At 39.8% G+C, this 26,582-nt stretch overlaps 1 protein-coding gene across 1 annotated transcript in view; it reads left to right on the top strand.

Moving 5' to 3' along the window:
* The first annotated feature begins 5,908 nt into the window (after positions 1-5,908).
* The window catches only part of LOC134529648 (putative fatty acyl-CoA reductase CG5065), a 44,012-nt gene continuing 23,338 nt past the window's right edge, over positions 5,909-26,582 (top strand). Inside the window, exons 1-2 of the mRNA XM_063363961.1 lie at positions 5,909-5,988; positions 15,114-15,446. Of these exons, the coding sequence (XP_063220031.1) occupies positions 15,195-15,446 (252 nt within the window). The 5' untranslated portion in view covers positions 5,909-5,988; positions 15,114-15,194. The remainder of the gene's footprint in view (positions 5,989-15,113; positions 15,447-26,582) is intronic.

Below are 26,582 nucleotides of genomic sequence, written 5' to 3'. Positions count from 1 at the left end.
TAAGAGAATTAAAAATATACACCAGATCTCTCTTTGAAAATAAGAATAAGAATTATGACAGAATAACGCCCTGGAAACCTGTATAAGCAAGCTAAAAGGATATGAATTATTATATAATATAAACTGTATTATATTATATAATATATATATATATGTGTGTTAAAAATATAATCATGTGTGCAATAAATATAAATAAACTACTCTTGCAAACCTTATAAAAAGGATTATATCCAGAGTAGTCTTTAAGTAAACATACATAATCTATAATATGATTATTTTCTATAAAGCTACAAGATAATCTGTAATCAGTTAGAGTCATGTAGTCTCGTAGCCATGTAGCCTCGTGTCCTGGAAGCTTCGTAGTCCTGTAGCCTCGCAGTCTCGTAACCCTGTGTTCTGGAAGCTTCGTAAACATGATGCATTGGAACCTCGTAGACCTGTAGCTACGTAACAAAGTATCCATGGAATCATATAACATAATGCTGTTGGAGCAGTGGGAGCAAAAGAGAAAATTCAGCCGAAGACAGATGCCGTAATTGGAGCCATGTAGACTTGTAGCTTCGTAGTCAAGTAGCCTTGTACTATTATAACATAATCGAGGTGCAGATCGAAGAGAAGCTGGCAGGCGGAGTTGGAGTCAAAGAGAAAATTCAGACGAAGACAGATGCCGCAATTGGAGCCATGTAGACTTGTAGCTTCGTAGTCAAGTAGCCTTGTACTATTATAACATAATGCTGCTGAAGTAGTTGGAGCTTTGTACGCTTGAAGGTAGTTGGAGGAGTCTTGTACACTCGTAGAATTGTAGTCTCATAGTCTCTTAGAGTCGTAGCATTCTAACCAAATATCATTGGAGCTGATGAACCAAAAGGACGTTGGAGACAATGACTGTTGCAGGCAATGACTGTTGGAACCAATGACTGTTGGAGTCAATGACTGTTGGAGTCGATGGCTAATGGAAATATAAACTGTTGGATTCATAGACTGATGGAGAGATTATATCCTAACTTATCATTGAAGATCGTATCCTACCAAGTTGAATGAACGAGAGAATGCGCCTCCTTTTCGTTAAATGAGCTTTCGTTTTATAGAATTTCCGTCAAAACGTGCTTCGTTTTCATTAAATGCTTGTCCTGCGCGAACGAAGCGTAGTCATTGTGTGTACATTACATATATATTGCGTACATTGCGTACATTGGGTGTACTTTGCGTAAATTGCGTGTACTCTGCGTGTACTGTGTGTCAATTGCGTGAATATTACGTGTTCGTTCTGTTTCCTGTGTGTACTGTGTGTACGTTCCGTTTCCTGTGTGTACTGTGTGTACGTTCCGTTTCCTGTGTGTACTGTGTGTACGTTCCGTTCCCTGTGTGTACTGTGTGTACGTTCCGTTTCCTGTGTGTACTGTGTGTACGTTCCGTTCCCTGTGTGTGTACTGTGTGTACGTTCCGTTTCCTGTGTGTACTGTGTGTACGTTCCGTTTCCTGTGTGTACTGTGTGTACGTTCCGTTTCCTGTGTGTACTGTGTGTACGTTCCGTTTCCTGTGTGTACTGTGTGTACGTTCCGTTTCCTGTGTGTACTGTGTGTACGTTCCGTTTCCTGTGTGTGTGTACTGTGTAATCATTACATTTATTGTGTGTAAATTACATGTATTGCGCGTACATTGCGTGTTGGAGCTGTTGGAGCATTTGGAGCTTTATACACTTGAAGGTAGTTGGAGGAGTCTTGTACACTCGTAGAATTGTAGCCTCATGGTCTCTTAGACTCGTAGCATTCTAGCCAAATATCATTGGAGCTGATGAAGAAAAAGGCCGTTGGTGTCAATGACTGTTGGAGTCACTAGACTGATAGAATCAATAGACTGATGGAACCAATGAATATTGGAGCCAATGAATATTGGAGCCAATGACAAATGTGCGGTCTTTTCGATGATGGTGCTGCCTTTTTCGTTGTCGGTGCTTCCAAATGTGCTGCCTTTTCGTTGTCGGTGCTTCCAAGTGTGCTTCCTTTTTTTTTTTTGATGGAGCTTCTATTTTTTAAATGTTTTTTTGACTCTAGTATTATAATAAATTGTTCTTGATTTGACTAGCGTATTATTCCATACGGTGCATGTATATAAGCGAGTCCTAGACAGCAGGACGCTCAGTTTGTTTCTGACGACGGCGGTGTAAGGATCACCTAGATTGTTTAATCTGGTGCATAAATCGCGTAATTACCTGTTCTTGCGAACTCGATTGCATCTTTACCGTCTTTAACGTTGAACTCGGAGGTTGTACCATCGATTACGGGAACCTTATCGACAGCTACGACGGAGAAGGAGCAGATCCCGTTGGTAACGATGACGTCAATATTGGAGGGGATTTCAACAGATGTGATACCACCAGCAGAAGAGACTTTAATGCCGGTAGTGCTGACTGTACAGGAAACCTCGACGAACGCTGTTTCGCCCTCGATGGAGACTTCAATGGATGGCGAATCGTCAACTAACGAACATCGATGTCGTTACTGTGACAAGATTTTCTCAAACATCAGCAATGCTCGTCGACACGAGAAGAGAGAATGTGCCAAGAACCCTTATCGTAAAATGTTTGGTTGTATTAAGTGTCGCAAGCAATTTACAAGAAATGCTAATTTGAAGCATCACTTGGAGACATGTAAAGGACCTGCAGTGCGGCAGAAAGTAAAGGTTTCTATACAACAACGATGCATTGATGTGCATAAGAGTATGCCTGGAAATGATTCAGTAGCAGTAACAGCGACATCTGGTTCGGGTTTGTCTTCAACTAGGCATCCTTGTGGATACTGCGACATGACGTTTGCATTTGCACATGATGTACGGAGACATGAGAGGAGTAAATGTACGAAGAGTCCTTCTCACATGAAGTTTCGCTGTGACGAGTGTCATAAATGGTTTACTCGAATTGATAATTTGCGCCAACATTCGATAAACTGTAAAGGTGAATTCCGTGCGCCTACTGCTGAACTACCTGCAGCAATTACGACTCCTGAGTTTAGATTGGTGACTCGTGAGCGTACAAGTAAAAAAACTGATGTGCAGCAACCGATTGCTGTGGCATCTGAACATGAAAATAAACATAAGACTGTGATCGGAGCATTACAAGTGAACGATAATGGCTTCTACTTGGCGCAGTCTGCATTTCGTGGAACATTGAAAGACTACTATTATCCAAGTACGTTAAGTGAGTCAAAGGACATTTGTAATTTTCTTGATGATATCAGACAGGACATAATCAATCAGCTTACTGATGACGTAGCAACAAACGGACCTTTGAAATATAACTTGTGGTTTGACTGTATATATGGAAAGCCTTATCCGTTCGATGACAAAGTGAAGAAGTGTGCATTCAAGACATCGGCTGCAGTAATTTACAGTTCTAACGATATCGAGCAAACTGTTAAACAAGGTATCCAGAAACTCTGTCAAGAAGAGGAGGACTATGTCTGTAAAGGATCTGGCTGGACTCTGTCTTGTATAAACCGATTGGAGCTAAGAATTAGTCATTTCACGCCTATGCGGACCTAAATGTTTGTAAGATTGCTAACCTTCGCAGGTGATCCTGTAGTAAAATAGAAATTATGTAATAAATATTATGTTTGTAAAAGAACTTGCAGTGTTTTTATTTTCGAACCTGTCATTTTTTAGGTATTTTTACATAAAAATTAAGATTATTTGCATCGATCGGGTATCGAACCGAGGACAGGAATCGATCGAATCAATATGTAAATTAATGAGTGATTTATTTAATGAATTTTGGAACTTTTCCCGAATTTCTAGCTAAATAATTACGGATTTTCAAGATGGCGGCCAAATGACAAGATGGCGGGTGTCACAGTAATAAATTATTACTGCACTCTAGCGGATACGAATTAAACTAACATGTTATCGGCGCACTCTAGCCGACGATACATTGATGATGGCTTCCAGCATCGAAGACAAGATGGCGGACATGACGTCATACTAGGTGACGATATATATGCTTTGAAAAAAAGTGGTGGGAGTCAGTCTGCTAGCACCCACCACGGGAGAAGGATCGGTCGCCATTTTTAATTTTTTTTGCACTCGTCGGGTTCTAACCGAGGACTTCGAACTCCGTGTCGTAAATGTTTGTTTTTTATAAGTATTTTATTAAAATTTTATTAAGTAAATTTTTTATAATTTTTAAAAAAATTTCATTAAAATCGGATAATAAATAAAAAAGTTAAAGATGGCGGCCGTAACGGAAATTGCAACGGTGACGTCATAATCCATGATGACGTCAGAGGCTTATCGTAGGCTGTAGACATGGATGCTTAAGCCTACATATGGACATTTCTAGCCGCTGGGATTTTTAAGGACTAAAAACGGGAAATTTTCCCTCGAAACGGGAATTTTTCTCTCGAAAACGGGAATTTTTGAATTGTGGAATTTTTTGAGATTTTTTGGCGGAATTTTTTTTCACAGAAATGGAAATTTTGGCGAATTTTGAGGAATTTTGGGCAAAATTTGCCCAATTTTGGCGGATTTTGTCACATTTTGAGGATCAAATTCAAGGTCAAGGTCAAAGGTCAAGGTCACAACCATCCAAGATGGCCGCCGTGACGTCACAATCCAATATGGCGGTCGGCTCCTCAGGCTTCTCACCCAGAACCCGTGCGCCCGCAGCCCCTATCCTATACTACTGAAGCAGATAAGAAATTTTACTAAAGGAAACGCGTGGGAATAAACCGCCAAAAGAGGAGTCAAAAAGTGCCAGTGCACGGATGCGAGAGTACAGGGCGCGGAAAAATGCATTTTATCATTTGAGATCGTACCCGCATCATTGCTATTCTCGATTATTATCTCTTGTTCCATAAAAAAAAATACTTATAATTTATCTCTATCTAGAAGCAGGCTTCTCTCGCGCCTGGACTCCGCGCACACGTTATTTGTAGAGACCTGCAAAATTCGCGGATTCAATGACCTCCAGGATAGACTCTACTACACTCTACACACTCGGGCAAATGCCACCTGTTCATTGGCTGTTGACTTGTGAGTCGTCTCGACTGGGTGGCCTGTGATTCGACATTTCTATGAGTGAGGGTCTCTAACTGGCCCTCATTACTCCAGATTAACAGTGAACCAATGGCAGAAGCAGACTTAGGTATAATTATTTTAATTGTAGCATATCACGAAATGAATTCGCGATTTTTGCAGGTCTCTAGTTATTTGTAGAGACATGCAAATTTCGCGGATTCATTTCGCGATAGGCTAGCATCAAAACAACTATACCTTCGTACCGCTTCTGCGATTGGCCCACATTTTATCCGGGGTCACTGTGAGCCAATGGGAAACACTAAACCAAGAAAGTGCCGAATTACGGACAGCCTAGTTGAGACGTCTCACGCGTCAGTAGCCAATGAACAGGTGTCATTTCCGCGAGTATTTAAAGGACTGTAGAGTCTATCCTAGAGATCAATGAATCCGCGAAATTCACGGGTCTCTAGTTATTTGTTATATCTGCGCAGTTTGTTAGCGGGTTCAGGTGTTTGTTATCGTGCGCGGTGTCGAGACGAGGTGTCGAGAGGGGGGGGGGGAGGGGGAGGGGGAGCGCTCGCGAACGCGAAATCCATTTCCCCCGCGGGGCCGGTTACGAGCGCGATTGCGCTTATCGGGGCGGGCCGCGACGAACAGCCCCGTCGGCACCCGGTGTCGTAACACCCGGCCGAGCCGCTTCCGGGTGAAAACGGTCCGCCCCGCGCGGAAACCGGACCTCGCCAGGCGCCGGAGAAAGTTCTACGTGAGCGGCTGCAGAGGAAGACGCCACAACCCCGGGTCCCCCCCACCCCCACCCCCCAGCCCCTCGGGCCGGAAGGAACTAGCCGCCTGATTGGCCCGCGCCGCGAGAGAAATCCCTGCTCGGCCTCGCCTCCGGGGGACAGTCGCCGGGACCGAGTCGGAGGAGGCTGTCGGGCAGCTCTGGCTTGGACGTCGCTTCTTCGGCTCCGGGGCCAGGTGAGCGAACCAGACCTCGAGGCAAGCCTAGCTTCTTTCAGGTGCGTATCCGCTGTCAGCGCACCGATGCGTGGGCAAACGCGTTCTGAACGGCCCGATCAAACAAGCCAGTGGCTTCTTCTGCAGACAGCCGCCCGTCACAATGAAGAAACCACTGGATTGGACATACCTAGAGACCTGAAAAATTCGCGGATTCATTTCGCGATAGGCTAGAATACAAACTAGTTCAACTTCATGCTGGTTCAGTGATTGGACCACAGTTTACCTGAATGACCCTAAGCCAATGAAAAATAATCAACAAAAAAAACAGCGAATCACAAGCATTCCAGTTGACAGGTGTCACGGATTAGTAGCCAATCAGCAAGTGTAATTTCCATAAGTACATAGAGGATCTTAGAGTCTATCCTAGAGGTCATTGAAACCGCGAATTTTTCCAGTCCCTAGACATACCTTATTGCAGTCTAATAAGTGTTAAGATCTTTTCGCGAAAAATGCTTGCCCATACACTTTACTAACCGGCAGCGGACTGGTCTGCAAATAGTTATACATTTCAATATCATATGTAATTGATTCATGGGTAGGGGCAGGTATTTTTCGCAAAATAAATTTTAACGCCTATTAGATTGCAACAAGGTATACCCGCAACAGTGGTTTCTCCCTTGTTATTGGCGGCCGTCTGCGAGAGAAGTCTGCCTTATTTGACCGAGCCACTCAGGACGCGTTTGCTTCCGCACTGAATTACTGTGACTGGTGTGGAAACAATCGACATGCGCCTGAAAGAAACTCACCCGATCATGGAACACAGACGATGCTACAGTGTTTTAACTTATAACTAGGGTCATGCATATTTCGCGAAAAGATTCCGAGATTAGTTATAAGTAGACACCTGCAAAATTCGCGGATTCATTCGGTGATAGGCTAGAATTCAAACACATATACCTCTTAGATAATTTTGCTATTGGCTTACTGTTCACCTGGACGAATCTCAACCAGTTATAAACCCTCAACCAAAGAAGGATCGAATCACAGACAAGCCAGCTGAGACGACTTACAAGACGGTAGCCAATCAACTTGCGTTATTTGCCCGAGTGTACAGGGGTATGTGCATTCTATCCTGAAGGTAATCGAAACCGCGAATTTTGCAGGTCTCTAGTTATAAGTTAAAACACTGTAGCATCGTCTGTGATCCAATCATCAAAGCAAAAGAGAGGTTTACACCTTTGCAGTTCACCTTGCAACCAATAGAATCCACTAGATTTCCGTATCTCTAATCATTAGAAATGAAGTTTTCCAGCCCCTTACAATTTAATACTGGGTTGCGGCGGGAAACTTTGTTTGTCAGCCTTCAGTACACTTTGTTCCTGCCTATGTTACTTCTTATGTCACTGATAAATAAGCTCTGTAGCTCTGAAATGGGCCAGTGAGAAAGAAAGTATTTGTTTATAGAATATCCGAATTCACCTGAATTATAACTATTCTACGTAAATAATTTTTGTTTTAACCTTTTAAAAAAGGTTTAAATAATTTGTTTTACATACTATCTTAAAGAGAAAAGAAAAGAAATCTCAGGAAAAATTATTACCTCTAACTGTAACCTGAATATTTTTAAATTCATACTTTTATTAGAATTACAATTTTCAAATAGTATATTCAACGGTACTACAAAGTTCCTTGGTTAATATAAATTAATAATATTTATTTTCATTAAATTGTGCATAATAAAAAGAAACAAATATATGATACATAAAATGAAACTCACTAAAGCTTGTACTTGAATGCTAATATTCTATTTTATTTATACTTGCAGTACTTCTTGTTACTTGCTGAGAAATGTGTAATAGTAAGAAAAAGAATCGATATGTAATATCTTCAATACCGAATAAGTAGGGACTGGAAAAATTGCGGTCTCGATGACCTCTAGGATAGACTCCACGATCGTATATGTTCTCGGGAAAATTGCGCCTGCTTTATTGGCTACTGACTCGTGAGAACTGTTAACTGGGAGGCTTGTGATGCGATACTCCTTTCGTTGAGGGTTATTCATTGGCTCAGACTCCTTCAGGTAAACTGTGGTCCAATACGGAAGCAGCAAAATGTTAAATACAGTTGGCCTCTAGTCTATCGCCAGATGAAACCACGAATGTTTCTGGACTCAATGAATAAGTGACAATGTTAAAATCAATTCTACGTAGCCTACAGTCAAAATAATATTTAAAAGGAACAAAATAAAAACTAAACGTAAAAATTCAAAACATATTATTGAAAATAAAACCTTCTTTATAAGCCTTATCAATATATTAATTTAACCATTGTGTGAATAATGTATTTTTTTCAGAAAAAAAATTATTTTTGGAAGATGAATCTCTTTAAATCTCTGAGAATTATATAGATATATTAATTGATTAGTACCAGTGTCAAACAATGGACATCACTTGTCAGAACAAGTAATATAGCTACGTAATATGCATAAGACACAATATATCTTTCATGTCGATATTGGAGAAACCATTTATATATATATAATTGGTATGAGAATAATGTCCTTCAACTCCCTAACCCCTAATACCAACTCTTTACAATTTACCCTAATGAATTTTATGTATCATAAACCTTAGCAGGATTCAAGATCACACAAATACATGGTTTATCTTGTTCTATTCATTTGTGTAAATAATTAGTAACTTTTGTTTTAAAGCTTCAGTATTACATTTATATTCTGATCTTTAAAAAAATTATTATTTAACTGTCTAAGATCTAAGATATGTGAATCAATAAAAAAAAATTAGTCTATAAATCGAAACTGGTAAAGTGTATCTACCCTAATCCGGGCCCAAAGTACTTGAGTTTTACATTTCAGAAAAAAATAGTTTTCAAATCATATTGCGAGATAGGTCTTTAAAGCTAGAAGCTGACATTTTGTTTTAATTAACTAAAATGTTCTGTGAAATTTTCGTGGAGTTATTTTCAGAGGTATTTAAAGTCACATTATTACCAGTACTTGTAAAATGTGCATTTAACATGTTTGTAGATTTCTTCTATGTTAAAAATGGTATTAATTTTTTTAATTTTTAAAATATTTTTGTATTAATTTTTCTCTTTTGGAAACCAAAAAATAAAAAAATAGAAATTTTTTAATGTAGTGCTTCAGTTATTTCAGTTATTTTAGTAATAATATTCAGTTATTCTAAGTCAGAGATTAGACATTCTTAACATCCGGCGTGAAAAGGAACTCCACTGGAAGTACAACGGCGCCGCAAATCGCAACTAAACGAGCCCAACTTCTGAGTATGTTCTTTTCACAAGCTGATTGTTCAACAGCACTTGCGCTCTTCCATATCGGCCCCCCACTGAAAGAATGTTGCTAAAAATTCACCCGTTTACAGTGCTGAAAACTCTTGCAGAAACAACGTTTTCAAGATCAGACGTAGGTGTATCTGATCCTGATATTTAATTTTCTTGCCTTTTTCCCGGTTATACCATTCGTATAACAACCCCCAAAGTATCGTGAATTTGTTTTGTTTTCTAATTTTATTTTGTTCCTTGAAGAAGATATTTGTTTTAAAGATAAAACATACTACTTGTATGAAATATTGTGTTTACTTCAGAGGCTAAGGCGGGCTCGGAAGGTCCTGACATGGAACAATTGGAAATTTTGAATCCATTTTACTGCCCTGCCAACTTTTACATGGATTTTCCACACCTGACTTTCCAAAAGGAAAAAAGAAATTCTTCCTTTGACGTAGTACATATTCACCATGTTTACAACGGAATTCTTCGAAGATCCAGTTACTTGAAACAACGAACGATCCTTCGTGTATTCAAGGTGCATGTTTAGTTGAAAACTCCGTACATCTACCAACATTTTTAAGACTGTAGACTACTCATTACCAAAAGGTATTCACGCGTGAACTAACAAGAGGAAAATTTCAAAAACATCAGTCGTCTTACTGGAGACCGAATTGAGGAAGTGAGTAGTGCTGTGGAAGGAGTCTTGGGTTTGCTCTTCGCCGCTTTCTACGCGCGTCCACCAGCGAATGTACAGCTTTCAAACAATCGAAAGTAAGCGGGAAACCACACACAGAGCCCAAGTGCGCAGGCTGCTTCTCTGTTAGAGACTGCGGCAAATAAACGGACTGTACTACGGAGAATTAACCTGAAAGGAACGAAGGGTTCTTCGTAATCTCAGACGACTGTATCTTCGTGTGGAAATTACGCTGGATCTCGACTTCGTAGTTCTGTGCTTATTTGTAAACAAGGTAAACACAGAAGTAGAAGGAAAAAAGAAGGTTTTCACCTTAGACTCAACACGTTTTTGAGTGTATTATTCATCATATGATATGATTATTATTGTTGATTCATGTTCAAAGTACGTATACTCATCACCCGTATACTTGTGAAGGAGACGGTAAATTTACGAAGATCCCTGGATACATTATAACTAGAGACCTGCAAAATTCGCGGATTCATTCGTTGATAGGCTAGAATTCAAACACATATACCTCTTAGATAAATTTGCTATTGGCTTACTGTTCATCTGGACGAATCTCAACCAGTTATAAACCCTCAACCAAAGAAGGATTGAATAACAGACAAACCAGCTGAGACGACTTACAAGTCGGCAGCCAATAAACTTGCGTTATTTGCCCGAGTTTACAGGGGGAGTGTGCAGTCTTTCCTGAAGGCCATCGAAACAGCGAATTTTGCAGGTCTCTAATTATAACCAGCGCTCTTCGTAAATTTCAGGTGAAGATTTTTAACAGCGTGCAAGTACGAGCTGGCGCACCTCGCGAACTGTGACACGTCAGCTTTAAAATATCCTTAAAATGTGCAGCAGTAAATTATGTCAGCCATCTTTGTTTTCTAAATGCTTAGTTGCAAGCAGGAGCGCCTCGAGACTTGCGCGTGGGGTTAACCAACACGTCATCTCCGGACACAGTGCTTGTGTATTGTGCACTGCTCTTATTTTGACCTCTATGCATGCAGCAAGCACAGAAAATTTTACGTATATACAAAAAGTTTTCCATTAAAATATGGTTTTGACGTTGTGTCTATGAACGCCTTCTCATGGTCACAATTTCGCAGACGCGAGCGGGCAGGCGGTCTCCCCAAAGTGAGGGACTTCTCATTTCCATGGGGACATGGGCCCCCTGAATTCCCCCCCCCCCCTCCAAGTGGTTGCAAGCATGCCTACAGTATCGCCGATGCAAGCTTACTTGAAAGAACGAGCCTATCGCGTCTTCACGTGCAGCCTTGCGGCTTGCGAGGTGTTTGTGTGGAAATGTAACGGCAAGTCTGTTTTCTTGGTAAGCCAACTGCTGTCTACGCCTTTTCGTGTTCATCTCTTGCTGTGAAGTGTTTGACTTGAACGTGCAAAAATTTAAAATAGCCTGAAAATGGAGCGTGGAGCATTTGTAAACGCAAACGGCCGAACTGCCGTAAAAGCATTCATTTTTAGTTACATAATGTTGTATTAACGTCAAAACAAGTCGGACATGATTTTACGGCTTGTTTCTAACATAATGCAGCCTTGAAATTTAAGTATTTATTTTGCTAAGGTTGCATCAGTAAAGGACGCATACTTACTATTTGGAAATAGCATTATAGTCTTATAGACCTGTTTACGATTTCCTGCATAGCAATGTTAGAAATTACAGTATATTTTCGGGTTCGGGGTTTTCAATTGAAGAGTTCTCAAAACTGAATAAAGGGGAGTAAATAGTTCAAAATAATTGGTTCTTCGTAGAAACTACGCAGACTTTTGAATGAATGAATGAATGAATGAATGAATGAATGAATGAGCTTTAAGTCTCGTTGAAATCGAGGTCATCAGATACGATGAGGGCCAATGAGATGAGAACGAGGCATTGACGTCTAATATTATTTTTATTTTTTTGTAATTTGTTGTCGCACATAACTCCTCCAACTGCCATGAAACAATTGAACACTACGCTCTTCTTCTTGGAACGACGGTTTGAGGAGCCGATACTTTTGCGTTAGAGGCATACAAAACTCGCGTTATTATTTGGCAACATAAAAGTCTACAGACCTTTCTACGTTTCAGTGACATCTGTCATTTGGTCACGGGTGGTTTGGCAATTCGTAATGTATAAGGAGGCAGTCACAATCACACAAAATACAATTGTTACCCAGGCATGTTCAACCAGGGATACAATGTGGCATCAGGCAATTAACAAATGACGTAATCCTGGTTTGTATATGGAATATTGATTTCACCCTGGTGACAAAAAAAAAGCTTTTTTTTTTTTTTTAGATTTTTATAAATCATGCATGAGTTTTCGCCACTTGTTTCAGTATAAGTTTGGAATCAGCTACGGGCTCTGTGACAAGTCACCTTGAGGATATCCCGACTTTAACGTCTTCAAAGTGTTTTATTTTTTAACCTCAGTAATATCTCGTAGATTTCCCGCAGATTTTATTGATGACAAAAAAATGTTCAAAAATGTCAGTAAACGGTATTATTACTTCCGCGACATCATTTGCAACACATATCTGTCTCGGTGCGTAAGTTTATATTTACTGACGAGACACAAAAAAAGTTTATTACATGTTTGGACCTCTAATTAGTGTAAAATTGTTTAAAGCTTTTGTTTTGGAGAAGTGTGTTTTTTTTTTGGCCTCCCCCACTGTTAACCAGCAGCACCGTGTTATCAAGTTGGCTGCCTGCGTTAAAGATAAAGTTGTTGTTCGACCGTAATGGCGAAGAGTCGTGCCCTGACGCTCGCTGCTGGTAGAAATGGTCACAGGCGAGTCTTTGCTAACTGTTCCGTTCTGCGGGTTCTACATTCCATTAAGCTGCGAGACACGTATTGCTAGAGACCTGAAAAATTCGCGGATTCATTTCGCGATAGGCTAGAATCCAAACTAGTTCAACTTCATGCTGGTTCAGTGATTGGACCACAGTTTACCTGAATGACCCTAAGCCAATGAAGAATACTCAACAAAAAAAACAGCGAATCACAAGCATTCCAGTTGACAGGTGTCACGGATTAGTAGCCAATCAGCAAGTGTAATTTCCATAAGTACATAGAGGATAGTAGAGTCTATCCTAGAGGTAATTGAAACCGCGAATTTTTCCAGTCCCTAGTATTGCACTTCCACTGGGTGCAACATCTCCGCCGCGTAAGGACGGAGAACCGCCGACTTATCTGCTTCCTCCGCGGTCCGCGCTGGGGGGGGGGGGGGGGGGGGGGGCAATTAATTGAATGACTACAAATATTATTCAAAATGATTTTCACTAACTTATAACTGACAGCGTGAGCGTTGGAATGAAAAAAAAGGGGGGTTGTCTGTAAAGTCGGTTTACGGACGATAATTTTACGTGATAACGTCATAAGAAAACATTGATGAAAAATTGCATACTTTATAATTTTCAAATATTATTTACAGTTTCTGCGGATTTAATTTAATTAATTTGTTTAAATATAATCACGAACAATTAGTTAAAAAGCCCGCCTTAACCTGTTTGATCTTATAGAAGATTTTCTCGCACGGTGGTTGGCAGGTTCGTGCACGCTCGGCTCAGGCGGAACGTGACAATGAGTCATTCTTTTTCGTGCGTGCAGCCGGCGTTCATCGATTTATAAGACGTTATCACGTCAAAAAAAGAATGGCCTTCCTACGACGCTACCCAAATAACTCCTAGCTTAGTACGACGCCTTTGTACCACTGTTGAAAAATAATCTCACTAAATCTACCAAGAATAATGGATACAAATGATTCATTTTCTTAGTAAATTATGCGGGAAACTTGTCTTTCACTGTTAACGACGGCTCCAAAACTTGAAAAGTCCACAGCAAAAACACTACACTCCCTTTCACGTCGCTGTTTGACAAGTTTAACTAGTCAAGGAAATCGAAAGTCGTGATCCAGTGTTATGAAATCTGAAAATATGAACAATTAGTTTATTTATTTGTGCATTATTCTTTGAGAAGATCGTAAATTTACTGCAATTTCTAAAAGTACAGTTCCGAGTGCTTGTCGGAGTGGTTAAGGCGATGCTGTAAGATTCAAGGTGCCAGTATGAGTGTCATTCCACCGTGATCCGGTCATCTGGACGAAGACAATTCCACGTGACGAGTGGAATTGCGACGAGTTGTGACGAGTCCTGATCGTGAATTGTGAATTGTGACGAGTCCTGATCGTGAATTGTGGAGAGAATGGTTAGGATGTGATGACGGGTGTGCGTTCCACATTTCGCCAGGACACCTAGCAAGAACATCACATCGAGCAGCAAGTGATAAAATGTTCCTCCTACTTGATTGCAAAGCCTACAACGGCGGTGCTGAAATTCACGCACATGCGGTTGTGTGCCCAGGAATTAAGTCTCTGCGTGGATTAGTGTGAAAAGGTCCTCCTCTGATGTTATAAGAGGAGACTACACACCACTCTTCATGGTATCCCACAGACAATAGACGAGAGATCTGATGACCTTCGTGGCTATGGGACAGAAATCCTCTCTAATATTCCATATACGTGAATATGTTGCTGTTAATTTGCATCAAGTGTGTTAGAGCTCAGTCGTGTAGCAGGTACATTAAGTTTAAGCATTATTGTCTTAAAACATAAATTTTGGTAAAATGTTTAATATATATTTATATTTACATTCAGTATATCCTTATTATGAAATATTCGAGACACATTTTAGGGTATACATATGAAGAAATTATAAAAATTATTATTTTACTTTAAAAAATAATAATTAATATAAAAAACGTACTATTCTGCTGTATCACTGTTTTATCTCGAACATTTTGGTCATCTAAATAAAAATCCTAATACATTCCTGAAAATTACTAAATACTTCTTCCACAATTCCTCCTCTCAAACATCTGTCTTCACTCCAGGCTAAATTTGTCCAAAATTGTCAAGAAATCTAAGATTTTTCTTAGCAGCATTTCCCCAAAGATGAAGGATATTTCATAAAAGCTGGGGGGGGGGGGGGGGGGGGGAAATGTCATAATTTTAACTTCTATATTTATTTTAAAATGATTGTAAATAAATATACTGATTAAATGTTGCAAAATATATTTTAAGTTTTGTGTCATTGTGCTTAGTGAAAATAATGCAGGTATTGTTTATTTGTGTTTTCTTTGTTTTGTTCGCAGGATTATAATATGCTTCTAACGTGACAGAAAGGCCTGTATATTAAATTGGTTCAACTCTGCAGCACATATACAACATCCAACATGGTTGCCAAAATGTGTGAAAATATTGGTGGAAACATCTGCATAAGTAACAATCAGGCCGGCGGCAGCTCTCTGCAGAACTTCTTCAGCAACAAATGCATTTTGGTGACTGGAGGGACAGGGTTTGTTGGGAAATGTCTGGTTGAGAAACTTCTTCATTCTTGTCCAGAAATAAGAGTCATTTATTTGTTGATCCGACCAAAGAAAGGCCTAGATGTCGCCACACGATTCCAGGAACTCATAAAACATCCAGTAAGTATCAAACTTGCTATTTGAAAGAAAAAAAATTGAACTGGTAACCAAAATAAAGAGGCACGTGAACTGTTGTATAAAAACACGATCATCTAAATATTTCAGCATGTTAGAATAAGATACTACAATGTCAGGGTTAACAAAAACATTTCTAAAAATGAATATGTATAATATGATTGAAGGCACTGGTTGGACAATACTGTAGCGAAAACTTCCAAACCATTTCTTTAAATTATGTAGACGACAGTCTGATTCTGGGAAGTTTTAGGACCCAAATAGAAAGAGTTTTTTTTTTTGGCCTACATGAGTTGTATATAAATGTCGGTCCAGCTACTGATGCCGGTGCTAGGTTCGGGTGCCGTAATCCACCATCTTGGATTCCATCATTTAAAATTAAGATGTTACATTCGCCATTTTGTTTTATACAATTTTCCAAAATTTTTAATTATGACATTTTTGTTGCTATTTTCGTTATGGTAGCCATCTTGAAAATATGTAATTATTATCAAAACATTTGGGAAAAAATTGAAAATTTATAAAAATTTATATTAAGATGACTTTAATAAAATTTTAATAAAAAAGCACTTACATCATAGAATCCTCAGTTCGAACCCCAGTGAGGGCAAAAAAAGGCGACGGATTCTTCCTCCATGGAAGCCACTCGGCAGATTGGTCTTCCACCACTAATATCAAGAAATATTATATCAGCCAGTATGGTGTCATGGCGGCCAGCTTGGATCGACCATGTTGTTTTCGTCTGCTATAGTGCAGCAGTATTTATTACCTTGACATTCGCCATATTGCAGGCCATCTTGGCCGTCATATTGAAAAAATGTAATTATTAACCTAGATATTCGGAAAAAAATTCAAAATTCTTCAAAAAATCGCCTATTAATATATTGATTGATTAGATCGATTCCAGTTCTCTGTTCGATTTTTCTCAATGCCAAAATATAATTTCATTAAATATCACTTGAATTTAACATAAAAGTGACAAGGTCAAAAAATAAAAATCGTAAGTTTTTTTTTACACACAAAAATTTATTAAGTAAATTCTACACTCTTACACGCACAAATACAAGCAAACTACTAGCGTTTCTTTATTTCTGCATCTGCTACCCACGAATTAAACCGAAATGGGAAGCCCCACCACTTGGCATAGGATCATCCATTTCTTAGTTTGAGAATTTTCTTCGCCAAATACATGTCGGGATAAATTGTAGGCTGAATCTCTTCGGCACAGAAGCCACCGCGAATAGGCTTGTGGTCCAAATCTTCAAGGTAGTAGGTCCTAGGCTCCGATTCACGAATGTTGTTCACACGAAAAAACTCGGGACTCCAGTTTACAGTGAAATCTCACTGGAAGACGATTTTCTGCCTGGAGATTTGCACAATGTTTCCGATGTTAGCTTTACCCTTTCGTGGTTCTTTCTTCTTCGTGTTGGGAAACACTGTTTGAAGCAAGTGATCGTCCTTCACGTCCTTAGGCTTCATTTTCGTGGTAGAATGCACCGTGGAATTGTATTCACTTACTAGTTTCGGCAAGATATCCAGCTACTTGTAATTTCCATTTGCCATGAACTGTCGCCACAGCTTAGAGTGCGAAGTTCTGTTAAACCTTTCGACAATAGAGGCTTTGATATTACTAAATGCAGAATAGTGTTTGATGCCATACTACTTCATCAATGCCTTGAAGTATGCATTTTAGAATTATTTTCCGAGATCCGTTTGAAGGTACGACAGTACAGCCATGGCCTTATTACATCGGTTGCGTTCTTCGGTTTCACAGGCCTGACCCAAGCGAACTTGCTATACATGTCGATGACTGTCAACATGTAGGGAAGAGCAGGGTAAAGTGGCCATCCTAAGATAAAACGATACATAATTTTTATATTGTAATTAAAATTGAAATATAAAATAACCCTTCATATAATATAGTTTTCGTACAATCAAAAATTTAAAATTTCTTTATGTCTTGCAAAACATTATTTTTTTATTAAATTTTTTAATTAATTGTACCAAATGGCCACTTTGCCCGCATATGTCGGGTAAAATGGCCATTGACTGGCCATTTTACCCGACGTAGGCAAAATATTAACACAACTCATTATAATAATAAATATAAAACCAAGGTGTGTATATACATTTGTTAGCAAGTTCAGGAGATAGAATTAAAAAAAATTAAATACTTCCACAATATCTAAATAAAATAATATTACGAACTAAAAACCCAACAAAACATCATTAAAAAAAGCAATTGCATTTACACTATGTTAACAAACAGAGTGCTAAAGTTTTAAGTGTCTTCAAATAAAATGTCTTGACTTTACTTAAGAAACAATTAAAAATTAAAACCTAACCTATCAAACATAACTTAAACAGTTTAGCGGCTACAGCCTTCACATAAAAAGTCACCATTTTCCTCTTCGCAGCAAGCACACTCTTCGTGAGCCCAGCGGTGACATCCGGAAAACCTAATCCACACTTCATTTGTTTTTGAGTTTGAATATGCTTCCAAACAATATAAGCAGTCAGCGTCATCGCTCTCACCTTCGTCCTCTTCTTTGAAAAGACTTCGCCTACTTTTGGCAGGTTTTTTCATCATTTCAATTTTTTTTTTTTTTTGGGTTTGAGATTTGTTAATGTTTTGTTTTGACTTTTGTTGCTTGTTTTTTTTTTTTTTTTTTTGTTATTTTGGCCTTCCCTTATAGACTTCTCTTCCAAAAGTTATCTCTTGTACGGACTCCAAATAAGAATTTCTGCTTTACCTTTCTTACGGTTAGTTTTGCGTTTGGTGATGTTGGATTTTGGCAAAGGTAATATATCTCTTGGAGATATTGCAAATGATGTGCTTGGTTCAGAACCCGTCACTGGACTCTTATATAGACATTTGCTAATGTTTTTGGACTTTCCACTCTTAGTTGATTCATCTTCACAGCCAGCTTCTACATCTTCACCTCCAGTAATTGTATCTTCACCGCCATCAACTTTGTATTCACCTCCAGCAGCTGAACCTTCATCAACATCAGCTGTATCTTCACCATCAGCAGCTGTACATTCACCGTCAGTCATCGTACCTTCACTACCAGCAGCTGTATCAACTACACCACCCACTGTTTCATCTTTTCCTTGAGCTATTTCTTCACCGCCATCAGACATTGCATCATCATTACTGCAAACTTCTACAGGATTAATATTGGCCAATGAAATATCCGTGGGTTCTGCAGCGAAAAAATCTGAGTCGGAAAATATGTTAGGGTCCAGCGGAACAATACCACATTTCCGAAATCCATTAATAGCTGTAGCTGGCAAAGCTGCTCGTAAAACTGCTTCTCCAAGCAGCTTACTTGGAACTGAGTAATAACTCTCCCAGGGTTGTTACGGAGAAACTTCAGTATGAGCTGAACTCAAGCGCTCTGCGCATGTGGGGTCGCGTGGCCTCCCGCCTCTTTCGAGCCCGCCTGTCCTGGCCGTTACCGCCAATCAGGCTTCTAGATATGCTATCCATTGTAGACAACACTTCGATATTTTTAATGCTAATTTCTTTTATCTTAAAGAAACTAAATCACGGGATAACATTTCCGGCCACCTGCGCTTGTTTCTGAAATGTGAGCCGTCCTAGAAATACTGCCATTTTATCTGCCAAGCCTCTCCTGCTGACAAAGTTTGGTGTAAGGTCGTAGCCTACACGAAAACAACACATGCACATTGCCATACACGTTAAACATTTATAGTGCAGATTAAAATAATTAAAATGTCCAATAGTTTCTTTTATCATTTAGTAATACATAAATAGAGCTAAGTATACAGTTCGGGCAAAGTTAACATACGGTCGGGTAAAATGGCCATTTGGCCGCCAAAGTGGCCAGCCACCGGGCCACTTTGCCCTCTGAGACGCCATTACACAAAAACTAGCGGGGGAAAAAACCTATGACATCTTCTACAGTTATTAATATGTGGTTATAAAGTATAAAACTAGCTCTTTTCGCTAGGCTATATTAAATAATTATGGCATTACTAAGCATTTACACATGACCAACAGTAATTATCACTTACCTTACATCAGAAATAATGAAAACCGTAAAACCTTAATAAATCAAATAACTTTCACTGCAAACAGGCTGGGTGCTCTCAGAACACTAATGGCGTCTCTTAAAAATGTTTCACATCCTCGCCACCAGACTTCAGCACTCACCAGCGGAGTAACAGCCGATGGCCACTTTGCCCGCCCTGGCCACTTTACCCTGATCTTCCCTACTCGAAAACTTTATTCAATTGGGAATCGGGCATTATCTTAACAAGATCCGCCTAAAATAAATCATCAACTTCACGCACTACATCTTTGCAATGAAGGTATTTCCATTTTTGAAGAGCATGAAGTTTGCTAGTGATTCCGGTTCCGCTCATTGTATGTAGCCAGCTTGCCTCAGTTCTTCTAGTATGGAGACTATTTCGTTAATTTGCGAATATTTTTCTGCACTAAGTGAAGCAATTAGAAGTCTATATCGTTCCAATACACATAGTCAAAGTTCTCATTACTTTCTAGATTTTTTAAACCTCCACAATGTACTGCCAGTTTACTGAAGAGATTTGCGAGAATTTTGATTTTTTTCATGATTTACGTCTTTATGTATACCACTTTCCGAATTGTTATCGCGAAACTGTGCATGAATTAGCTCTAGCAGTTTTTTGTGCTCTTAAAAATCCTCGTGGGAATATTCCTTAGGTTCCTTGAGAGTAGTATATAATAGGGCATGCGGGGACAGGCTTCAGGCTGTGGTGTCTGTGGTGTTTTCCGCCATCTTGGATTGTGACGTCACGGCGGCCATCTTGGAGGAGTGTAACGGGACACAGCGTAACGGGACAAGTTTGACCTTGACCTTTGACCCTCAAAATTCGCCAAAATTGGGCAAAAAATTCCCAAAATTCCTCAAAATTCGCCAAAATTTACATTTCTGTGGAAAAAAATTCCGCCAAAAAATCTCAAAAAATTCCACAATTCAAAAATTAGGATTTCGAAAATCCTCAAAAGTCGTTTTGCCTTAGAAAGAACCCAAATTACTTAAAGAGGCTTAAGCATCCATGTCTACAGCCTCTGATAAGCCTCTGACGTCATCATGGAATATGTCATTTTGAATAAAGACGTCACCGTTGCAATTATCGTTATGGTCGCCATCTTTAAATTTGGACGCCATCTTGAAAATCTTTAATTATTATCCGATTTTAATGGAAAAATTTCCAAAATTCATCAAAAAATTAACTTATTCGAATTCTGATTGATTATATCGATTACCGTCCTCGGTTCGAACCCGGTGAGTGCAAAAAAAAAACTAAAAATGGCGACAGGCTCCTTCCTCAATGGTGGATGCAGGCAGACTGACTCCTATCACTTTTTTTCAAAGCATATATATCGTCACCTAGTATGACGTCATGTCCGCCATCTTGAAATACGGCCGCCATCTTGAAATCATGTAATAATGTAGCTAGAAAAGCGGGAAAAAATCCAAAATTCATTAAATAAATCACTCATTAACTTACATATTGATTCGATCGATTCCTGTCCTCGGTTCGATACCCGATCGATGCAATAATGTTTAATATTATGTAAAAAATAATAATTTCAATAAACCATGTTCAACATACGTAAAGAGACTCTAGATCCTCTACAACCATCATCCTATCAGACATCAAGACCAACATATTGGTAATTCATAATATAATGCTAGAAATTCGGGGAAAAATCCAAAATTCATTAAATAAATTTGTAATCCATATAATGATTGATTGGATCGACTAAGGTCCTTGGTTCGATCCCTAGCCGATACAAAACAACTTTAATTTAAAAAAATACTAAAAAAGTGTTAGGTTTGAGAAAATAAAAACACCACAAGTTCTTTTAAAAAAATTTTATTACATAAATTCAATACACTACTACAAGTACAAAAAAACACTGACAAATTAGCAAAGCCTTTTGGATTCCTCGATTCAAACAGTCTTCTTATTGTACGGACTAAGCCTTTTACATGACTTTAAATGTCTATCCGATCCGGTCATCACCACAGCCACAGACGGACTGAAGTCCATATCACCAGGGTCTCACTTATATAGACTCATCAGCCGGTACAACACAAGAGTCAAAACAATAACCATGTTCATTATACGCGCACTTAACTTTCTCGGAGCATTTTTTATAATGAAGATGTAAGCTATCAAGACGTGAAATTAGTTTTTTGCACTTATTGCACTGAAATTGTATTATTTTAACATTACTAGAACAACTGCTTCTGTCATGTCTGCGAGCATTTGAGGTGATAGTAAATGATGCGTCACAGTATTTGCACTGACGCAATGTACGCTCTTCATTAGTTGAAGAATCCATTGCTGATGATGAAACTTCGGATGATGGTGGAACAGCACATATCGAAGTCTCCTCCAGTGTTGTCAGAGGCGTTGCCAACGGGATCTGCTCCAACATCGTCGGCGCTGGCGTCATGGTTCCCGTAGTCGATGGTACATCCTCCATCGAGTTCGACGTTAAAGTCGGTAAAGATGCCATCGAAGTCTCAAGAACAGGCAATTACACGACTTATGCACCAGAAGAAACAAACTAGGTGATCCGTACACCGTCGACGGCAGTAACAAACTGAGCGTCCTGCTGTATAGGACTCGCTTATATACATGCACCGGATGGAATAATACGCTAGTCAAATCAAGAACAATTTATTATAATACTAGAGTCAAAACAACATTAAAAAAATAGAAGCACCATCAACAAAAAAAAGGCAGCACATTTGGAAGCACCGACAACGAAAAAGGCAGCACCATCATCGAAAAGGCCGCACATTTGTCATTGGCTCCAATATTCATTGGCTCCAATATTCATTGGTTCCATCAGTCTATTGATTCTATCAGTCTAGTGACTCCAACAGTCATTGACACCAACAGCCTTTTTCTTCATCAGCTCCAATGATATTTGGCTAGAATGCTACGAGTCTAAGAGACTATGAGGCTACAATTCTACGAGTGTACAAGACTCCTCCAACTACCTTCAAGTGTATAAAGCTCCAAATGCTCCAACAGCTCCAACACGCAATGTACGCAATGTACGCGCAATACACACAGTACACACACAGGAAACGGAACGTACACACAGTACACACAGGAAACGGAACGTACACACAGTACGCACAGGAAACGCAACGTACACACAGTACACACAGGAAACGGAACGTACACACAGCACACACAGGAAACGGAACGTACACACAGTACACACAGGAAACGGAACGTACACACAGTACACACAGGAAACGGAACGTACACACAGTACACACAGGAAACGGAACGTACACACAGTACACACAGGAAACGAAACGTACACACAGTACACACAGGAAACAGAACGTACACACAGTACACACAGGAAACGGAACGTACACACAATGACTACACTTCGTTCGCGCAGTATAAGCATTTAATGAGAACGAAGCACGTTTGGACGGAAATTCTATAAAACGAAAGCTCATTTAACGAAAAGGAGGCGCATTCTCTCGTTCATTCAACTTGGTAGGATGCAATCGTCAATGATAAGTTAGGATATAATCTCTCCAACAGTCTATGAATCCAACAGTTTATATTTCCATTAGCCATCGACTCCAACAGTCATTGACTCCAACAGTCATTGGCTCCAACAGTCATTGCCTCCAACAGCTCCAAATGGATCCAACAGCTCCAAATGGATCCAAATGCTCCAAACGACCTCCAAATGCTTGACAGCTCCAAATGGCTCCAAATGCTCCAAACGGCCTCCAAATGGCTCCAACAGCCTCCAAATGCTTAACACATCTCCAAATGGCTCCAAATGCTCCAAACGACCTCAAAATGCTTGACAGCTCCAAATGTCTCCAGCAGCTCCAAATGCTCCAAATGGCTCCAACAGCTCCAACAGCTCCAAATGGCTCCAACAGCTCAAAATGCTCCAAACGGTCTCCAAATGGCTCCAACAGCTCCAACAGCCTCCAAATGCTTAACTCAGCTCCAAATGGCTCCAAATGTTCCAAACGGCCTTTAAATGCTTGACAGCTCCAAATGCTCCAAATGGCTCCAACAGCTCCAAAAGGCTCCAAATGCTTCAAAAGACTCCAAATGCTCCAACAGCTCCAAATGGCTCCATCAGCTCCAACAGCTCCAAAAAAAGGCTCCAAATGCTCCAACAGCCTCCAAATGCTTAACACAGCGCCAGATGCTTCAAAAGGCTCCAATTATCGCATCTGTCTTCGTCGGCATTTTCTCTTTTGCTCCCACTGCTCCAACAGCATTATGTTATATGATTCCATGGATACTTTGTTACGTAGCTACAGGTCTACGAGGTTCCAATGCATCATGTTTACGAAGCTTCCAGGACACGAGGCTACATGGCTACGAGACTACATGACTCTAACTGATTACAATAGCACCACTCAGTGGTGAGAGTTAGGTTATCTAATGCAAAGCAAATTGATGTAAGTAGTTCTGACTGTCATCAACAGATGTAGCCACGTGTTGCTTGCAGGTAAATATTAATTAGTTATTTTATGTGGGATGCGGGATGCTCACTAACGATCGCAAAAGAAGGATGGCTTCGCTAGACACCAAGGAGAAGGAAGTTCGTCTTACATGTTAATGCTTCGCTGATGTCTCATGGCATATTATTTGACTGAGTAATGGTTGTTTATTTCTTTAATTCCACCTGGTAAAATTGTACTAGAACTCTATCTTTGCTCATCAATGAGAAGTTCACAAGCTAGCAGAATCTTATGTTTTTTTTTTTATTTTAAATTTTTTATTAATTTATTTTTTATTTATTTTTTCCTCTTATTTTATGATATCAAGAAAACGTGTGGTGGTTTTCTCCGTGTGCTCCCGATTATTCTTGTTATTATGTTTTCTCCGTGTGCTCCTGATTATTCTTGTCATTACGTTTTCTCCGTGTGCTCCTGATTATTCTTGTTAATAATTTGATGGTTTTCTCCAAGTGCTTCTGGTTATTCCTGGCTAGACATCTAATGATTTTCTCTGAGTGCTGCTGATTATTTGTGTGAAATCGATCTCTGCATGAAGGATATTTACCTAATGAGTCATGTCATTTTATTCAGAGCTACATTTAATTAGTGAATTTCTGCTAATAAATTGACACTTGCAATAATTTTACCAGGTGGAATTAAAGAAATAAACAACCATTACTCAGTCAAATAATATGCCATGAGACATCAGCGAAGCATTAACATGTAAGACGAACTTCCTTCTCCTTGGTGTCTAGCGAAGCCATCCTTCTTTTGCGATCGTTAGTGAGCATCCCGCATCCCACATAAAATAACTAATTAATATTTACCTGCAAGCAACACGTGGCTACATCTGTTGATGACAGTCAGAACTACTTACATCAATTTGCTTTGCATTAGATAACCTAACTCTCACCACTGAGTGGTGCTATTGTAATCAGTTAGAGTCATGTAGTCTCGTAGCCATGTAGCCTCGTGTCCTGGAAGCTTCGTAAACATGATGCATTGGAACCTCGTAGACCTGTAGCTACGTAACAAAGTATCCATGGAATCATATAACATAATGCTGTTGGAGCAGTGGGAGCAAAAGAGAAAATTCCGACGAAGACAGATGCGATAATTGGAGCCTTTTGAAGCATCTGGCGCTGTGTTAAGCATTTGGAGGCTGTTGGAGCATTTGGAGCCTTTTTTTGGAGCTGTTGGAGCTGATGGAGCCATTTGGAGCTGTTGGAGCATTTGGAGTCTTTTGAAGCATTTGGAGCCTTTTGGAGCTGTTGGAGCCATTTGGAGCATTTGGAGCTGTCAAGCATTTAAAGGCCGTTTGGAACATTTGGAGCCATTTGGAGCTGAGTTAAGCATTTGGAGGCTGTTGGAGCTGTTGGAGCCATTTGGAGACCGTTTGGAGCATTTTGAGCTGTTGGAGCCATTTGGAGCTGTTGGAGCTGTTGGAGCCATTTGGAGCATTTGGAGCTGCTGGAGACATTTGGAGCTGTCAAGCATTTGGAGGTCGTTTGGAGCATTTGGAGCCATTTGGAGATGTGTTAAGCATTTGGAGGCTGTTGGAGCCATTTGGAGGCCGTTTGGAGCATTTGGAGCCATTTGGAGCTGTTGGATCCATTTGGAGCTGTTGGAGGCAATGACTGTTGGAGCCAATGACTGTTGGAGTCAATGACTGTTGGAGTCGATGGCTAATGGAAATATAAACTGTTGGATTCATAGACTGTTGGAGAGATTATATCCTAACTTATCATTGACGATTGCATCCTACCAAGTTGAATGAACGAGAGAATGCGCCTCCTTTTCGTTAAATGAGCTTTCGTTTTATAGAATTTCCGTCCAAACGTGCTTCGTTCTCATTAAATGCTTATACTGCGCGAACGAAGTGTAGTCATTGTGTGTACGTTCCGTTTCCTGTGTGTACTGTGTGTACGTTCTGTTTCCTGTGTGTACTGTGTGTACGTTTCGTTTCCTGTGTGTACTGTGTGTACGTTCCGTTTCCTGTGTGTACTGTGTGTACGTTCCGTTTCCTGTGTGTACTGTGTGTACGTTCCGTTTCCTGTGTGTACTGTGTGTACGTTCCGTTTCCTGTGTGTGCTGTGTGTACGTTCCGTTTCCTGTGTGTACTGTGTGTACGTTGCGTTTCCTGTGCGTACTGTGTGTACGTTCCGTTTCCTGTGTGTACTGTGTGTACGTTCCGTTTCCTGTGTGTGTACTGTGTGTATTGCGCGTACATTGCGTACATTGCGTGTTGGAGCTGTTGGAGCATTTGGAGCTTTATACACTTGAAGGTAGTTGGAGGAGTCTTGTACACTCGTAGAATTGTAGCCTCATAGTCTCTTAGACTCGTAGCATTCTAGCCAAATATCATTGGAGCTGATGAAGAAAAAGGCTGTTGGTGTCAATGACTGTTGGAGTCACTAGACTGATAGAATCAATAGACTGATGGAACCAATGAATATTGGAGCCAATGAATATTGGAGCCAATGACAAATGTGCGGCCTTTTCGATGATGGTGCTGCCTTTTTCGTTGTCGGTGCTTCCAAATGTGCTGCCTTTTTTTTGTTGATGGTGCTTCTATTTTTTTAATGTTGTTTTG

Source organism: Bacillus rossius, chromosome 2 (assembly GCF_032445375.1).
Source record: "Bacillus rossius redtenbacheri isolate Brsri chromosome 2, Brsri_v3, whole genome shotgun sequence".
In the NCBI taxonomy this organism is placed as follows: Eukaryota; Metazoa; Arthropoda; class Insecta; order Phasmatodea; family Bacillidae; genus Bacillus; species Bacillus rossius.
Note: the sequence above shows the minus strand (reverse complement) of the source record. Positions and strands in the feature narration are given on the sequence as shown.